The following is a 5,768-nucleotide window of genomic DNA, read 5'->3' as shown; positions in this document are numbered from 1 at the left end:
TTCCGTTGGGATACATAAAAAATACTATACAAAATATCCTAAATCTTCGTCGAAGAATCACATTGAAGTTCAAACCATTACTCGCGACAGAAATTATAAATGAAGTATTGAAATATGAACCTTTGCCACCTAAGATGGTATCTCAATTTGAGAAATTCGAAAATCGTACACCGCTTGGAAGGAAGAGGCTTAGGATGTTGGCTAAGGAAAAAGCACTATTGGAACGTGTAAAAAAACTGCATAAATGAAAAAACTCATAGATGAAAAAATAATTAAAACAAATCTACAATATGATAAAAATTTTCTATTCTTCATTGAGAAAGAAAGACTATGGAAATGATTGAAACTCATTAAATAAAATAAAACATGGAAGAGGCTCTTAGATGCACTAAAAGACAAAGCTGTAGTATTTTAACAAGTTTTTTCAACGATAAAAATAATTCACAATTATTAATCATTAAGAAATCAAAAAAAAAACTGAAATTTAAGATAAATTAAAAAGAAAACGATTCAAAATGGACATAATGATGGATGTAAATATCTCTGTACGATGTTCAAAGACAGTGACCTTTCCGGGAGAAACATCGTTGAAAGAAGCATGATCATCGATTGAGCGATTCGTTCTTTCTTCGATTCGCCAATGTTCGTGTCCGGACGTGAAACTGGTTTTCGTCTTCGTGGGATGCTAAAAACGATCATCGAAAAACAGGAGACAGATATGGGGACGAATATTGTAAAGAACTTTATAAATTCGATTGTATTATAACTTCCACTAGCAAATTTTTAAAGAATACATAAGCAATATCTTAATTTGAAAAAAAAAATTTAATTTTGAAATATTTTTTCAAAGAAAGATCAAATTTATAGCTTATTTAACAATAAATCAAAAATTAAATTCAATATTTTACGGTACAAAAAACAATTATTTGTCATATAATAAAATATTTATTTAAGCATTTTCCAAAGATTCAAAGTAAAAAACAGATAAAAAATTAAAACTTTAATTATAGAAATATTAATTATATAAACTCATTTTTTTCTTAATATCTAAATCTTTATGATTTAGATATTACAATTTAATTTAATTTAATAATGAATAAATGAAGATTTTGAAAAAATACTACGGATTAATGAAAGTATAAAGAAAAAAAGTATTATTGCAACAGAACAGGGATTCTAAAGGATTAGAGATACTAACATTATATTTTTTTTCCAAAATTCATTGTCAAAGGGTTGATATATACATATATACACATACCTATAGCAATGTGTGTCTCTTTTATCCGGGTTTTGCGGCCCCTGCGGCTTCTCTTCACGCGCGGCACACGCACACGCGGCTGATACGTCGTAGTCCTTACGCAGGCGCACTCACGCATCCAACCCACGTTGCCTGTTGCACGCAGGCAACACACGTAACGAGAGTAAGCACAAGCGGACCAATCGCACGCTCGCCAAACCAAGAGAACTGTCACTCGGCCATAGGCGCGGACCCGCTTAAACTTCGAAACTATGAGCTCCGGATCACGCTATTTATCACTTTTTTTTATTTAAAATAGATAAAAGGAGCGGCAATATCCATACCAATGATATATATATGAATATATTCGCAAGTGCATTTTCTAATCGAATCTATTCAAAATTTTCCATGTTATCGTTCCTTTAAATCAAATTACACTACCTCTGTCTATTACGAAAAAACGTTAGATTTTAAATTGATTATAATGTCATAAAACACAAAAGAAGAACGATCATACGACGACGTCGTGCTAGCACACACTGTGCATGAAGCATGCGGTGGGCACTCGTGTCGAGAAAACGTCGCCTCCGCCGCGTCCACACGGTGGGGACTCTGCCGGTACGTCCGTCTCTCTGTGTCTCTCGGTTTCCACATAGCATAGCCATGTATGGAACACAGGACGACGTTCTCTCTCCCAGCCCTTACGCCCACTTGAACCGCTGCTGCTGTTGCTCCCGTAACTATCCGCCTCGTTCTCATAATCCCGAACAGGTATCGTTGGACCAACATCACCGTTGCAGGTTATCCGTTGACGTTACTCGTCAACCTTGTCTTTCTTGTCTGATTTAGAATACTTGGATTGTAATAGCCAAGATTCATTTGTAGTTTAATTTAACAATAAGTTGCGTAAGTATTTTCAAATCCAATACACATAAAAAATCGAAATTTTTTGTGACTTAAAATTTATATTTAATATTTTAATTATAAATATAGATATAAATATAGATTTTAGAAGAAAGAATAAAATAGGTATTATTTAAAGGAATAAATCAAAAAATTTAAAAGAAAAAATTTTCGAATATTTAATGTTAGATTATATTTTAAAAATAATATTAAGAAAAAAAATTACGAATATATTATTTCTGATTATCAAATTTAAATTTTCTTTATTTAATACTTTACAATTGATTACATATTTAGCATAGTTATTAGTAATTTCGAAAATGATGTTCATATATGATTAAATTTCATTTATACATTTTGCAAGATGGAAAGCAAATGAGGAGAAAATAAAATACTGAAAGTCTGCGAGATTTTTATGAAGTATTTTTCGATAATGAAAATCAATCATTACTGTTACGAAATTATGTAAAATCGAACCTTTACGCCTACACAAATAGGATTGATGAAAGTTATTGATGAAAGAAAATATGATTTCTTTAAAGAAATTTTTATAAAATATTAAGCACGATCTAAGACTGAATAATATATATAAATATTAATTTGTTTTTTTAATGTTAATAAATATGTTTTTGAAGATAATAATTCTTGTAAAAATAATATTTATATAATAGTTCTTTATATTTGAGATAAAATTTACATTGAATTGAAAATTAGAATTAATTAAATGAAGTCTTAGTTTTAACTAGATTTTAAGTTATAAGTTTTAAAATTATTCAATTTAAAAAATATATATATCATTGCTATAATTACTAATAAAAAATAAAGAGAAAAGTAATGTAATTCTATGAAAGCCGGCTGTTCACACGATACTATCGAAAGGACCGTAAATACTTATATAAAAAACTGCATTGACTGAACCGGCATCGGAGAACTAGTTGATCAACCTTTGTTCGTAATTTTACATTTTCGTTTTCATATATCATATATTTATGTGTAAATACGAAAAATATTTTTTTAAGTATATAATATTATTAAAAAAATATTATTAAAAAAAATATATAAATTATGTATTATATTATGATTATATATAAAATTATTAAATTATATACAATTAGCGTGATTATTTAAAATTAAACATCATTATTTAATTATTGCATTTTAAGATACGCTAATATACGCTATTTTTTTTTAAATCATATTACCAGATTTTTCCATCAAATATATATAGTCTTTCACATCATTTATATATCTTCGTAAGAACTTATGATCCTTTTTTACATTTATTATTAATTTTTTAACATCTTCTTCTCTGAAAAATAATTAAATTACAATAAAACAATCTATTATCTATTAAATACTTTCGCAACTGACCTTACGGAACCTATTAAACAATGGACAGAAATATTTTGAAATTCTATCTTATCAAATGGTTTGATATTTATTGTAATTTTTAATATAATATTCCCTGTTTTAGTTTGCGATATGAAAGATATGCTAAAATAAAAAAAAAAATGTATAAGTTATATAAAAATATTGTAATTTTAATCATTTTTACCTATCATGAGTTATTTCCATCAAATTTGGATCATTCAAACGTTTCAAATCAAACATAAAATCCATAGCTAATTTTACTTCTTTCGAAATGTATTCTAGCATCGGTAAAATATCTTCACGATTTTTATACAAATCCAATAAGTTTTTAATATCTAATTTTTCTAGAATTATTCGATGAACTATAGTAATTAATGCATCTGCATCGTCTAATAAAAAAATAATATTTTTAAAAAAATTATATTAAATATAAATTAATATTTTTTTCATTAATTGCGTTTCTAAACTTACCTTCCAATTGAGAAATTATATTAATTTTTTTAATATATTGATCATTTATTTCTTCACAAGGATTTTGTATAAATATTATTACTAATAATGAACACGATATAAAACCAATTATAAACATATTTCTTTCGATGTTTTCATAGTATACTTCCCAAATAATTTCATTACTAAAAAAAATATTGCAAACATTATTTGATACAATAATAAAATTATAGAAAATATTTAATTTATCTCAATACCTTTTTGCACAAATTTTTAATTCATTCATTAAGGAAGAAAAAGATTTCATTATAATATTTTCTTCTTCTATACAAAAAGTATGAGATTTCAAATTTGATTGTTCATTTGAATAAAATTTATTATTTACTTTCATCATATGTGTATCATTTAATTTATTATTGTCATCAGCTTTTAAAGTTTTATAAGTAGCTTTTGCATTTGATAAAAGACATTCTAAATTAGAATTATCCATGTGTAATTTTTGAAAATCTTCATTAGTATTATGCATTAAAGAGAAATTTTCACTATTATTTATGGTTGAAGACGAAAATTCTAAAATTCGATTATCAGTATCGATATCAGTATTTTCCTGAGTTAACAATTCCAATTTTGAAATTTCATTAGTTTGTATTTTATTTTTATTTGAATTTTCTAATGTATCACTTAAAAATGTACGTTTAATTACAAATGTTTGCGATTTATGCTGATTCTCTATTTGTTCATTTTTCTGATAATCTTTAAATTTTAAAATATTTTCAGATTCATTTTCATTTTGTGAAACACAATTTGTTTCTATATCAATTTTCTTATTACAAATAATATCCGTAGAATGATCTATATGTGATAAGTCATCTAAGCAATCAAATGAAGGTGGTTTAATTGATTCTAATATTTCCAAACTTTCATTCAAAAATATATCTTTTCCATTCATTAAATATTTTATATCATAATCTTCTTTATTTTCTAAATCTTTTGTATTATTTAAAATGTTACATGCACTATTTTTTTCATTATTTAATTCATAAGAAACATCATTGTTAATTTCTGAAATATTATTTTCTTTTTTACTATTTACTGTAAAAGTATGATTACTATTTGATGAGTGAATTGTATATGTTCTTCTTGGATGTGATATAACTGTTTGTGTTTGTGTTGTATTAATGTGTTCATTTTTATTTAATTCTAAGTTTATGGCAGAGAAAGATTTACTTGATACACAATTAAATACATTAGCACAAATTATTTCTGTGTTATTTTCTTTTAAAGCTGAAGCAAAAGTTTGTTGCTGCATTGATTCATGCGAAGACATGCTAGGTTTAATATTTACAAAATCCTGAACTTTAATTGGAGTAGAACTTTGTACAACATTGTTTTCTATATTTGTGCTTAATAAACAAGAATTTACATGTTTGGAATTATTTTTCAAGACATCACTATCTATATTAACTGAGAAATTTGTAAAATTACTTTTTTCTATACTATTATGTAATATAGACTGTCTAACTTTAGCAGAATATATATCAGAATTTATTTCTTGGGAATCTGTTATCATAATATCTTGTTGCTTTTTATTAAGTATTGGTACTACTTTAGTAATTATCATTGAATTATCATCAAAAATAATAGTTTTGTTAGTTTTTAACAATGAATGATTTTTACAATAGTCAGATATTAAATTTGAAAAATTTGGTTGTGTGCAAGAAATATTCTGTATTGTATTCGGTATTTGTAAATTATTTTGATATAATGCAGATGAAGATATTATAGCTGTGGTAGGTTCCATTTTTTT

The 5,768-nt window shown here is 25.7% G+C and overlaps 3 protein-coding genes across 8 annotated transcripts in view; 1 reads left to right on the top strand and 2 right to left on the bottom strand.

The window, feature by feature from the left end:
• The window catches only part of LOC102678973 (IQ and AAA domain-containing protein 1-like), a 5,042-nt gene extending 4,218 nt beyond the window's left edge, over positions 1-824 (top strand). Inside the window, exon 10 of the mRNA XM_031510967.1 lies at positions 3-824. Within this exon, the coding sequence (XP_031366827.1) occupies positions 3-248 (246 nt within the window). The 3' untranslated portion in view covers positions 249-824. The remainder of the gene's footprint in view (positions 1-2) is intronic.
• Positions 1-2,206, bottom strand: part of LOC102679204 (toll-like receptor 6) — a 9,620-nt gene extending 7,414 nt beyond the window's left edge. For both annotated transcript variants that reach the window (XM_006616722.2, XM_006616723.2), the window contains exon 1: positions 1,259-2,206. The gene's annotated coding sequence lies outside the window, so the exon portion shown is untranslated. The remainder of the gene's footprint in view (positions 1-1,258) is intronic.
• A 703-nt stretch (positions 2,207-2,909) lies between these two features.
• Positions 2,910-5,768, bottom strand: part of LOC102678355 (MATH and LRR domain-containing protein PFE0570w-like) — a 6,246-nt gene continuing 3,387 nt past the window's right edge. For 3 of the 5 annotated variants that reach the window (XM_031510906.1, XM_031510908.1, XM_031510907.1), the window contains exons 5-6: positions 5,449-5,768; positions 5,265-5,408 (exon numbers count right to left, since the gene is read on the bottom strand). In XM_031510906.1, coding sequence (XP_031366766.1) covers positions 5,402-5,408; positions 5,449-5,768 — 327 coding nt within the window. In that variant the 3' untranslated portion in view covers positions 5,265-5,401. Of the gene's footprint in view, positions 3,450-3,511; positions 3,635-3,695; positions 3,901-3,982; positions 4,147-4,218; positions 5,409-5,448 lie in introns of those variants that run through there. The other 2 variants (XM_006616714.2, XM_031510910.1) reach the window with 2 other exon arrangements.

This window comes from Apis dorsata, unplaced genomic scaffold (genome assembly GCF_000469605.1).
Source record: "Apis dorsata unplaced genomic scaffold, Apis dorsata 1.3 scaffold_269, whole genome shotgun sequence".
NCBI lineage: Eukaryota > Metazoa > Arthropoda > Insecta > Hymenoptera > Apidae > Apis > Apis dorsata.
Note: the sequence above shows the minus strand (reverse complement) of the source record. Positions and strands in the feature narration are given on the sequence as shown.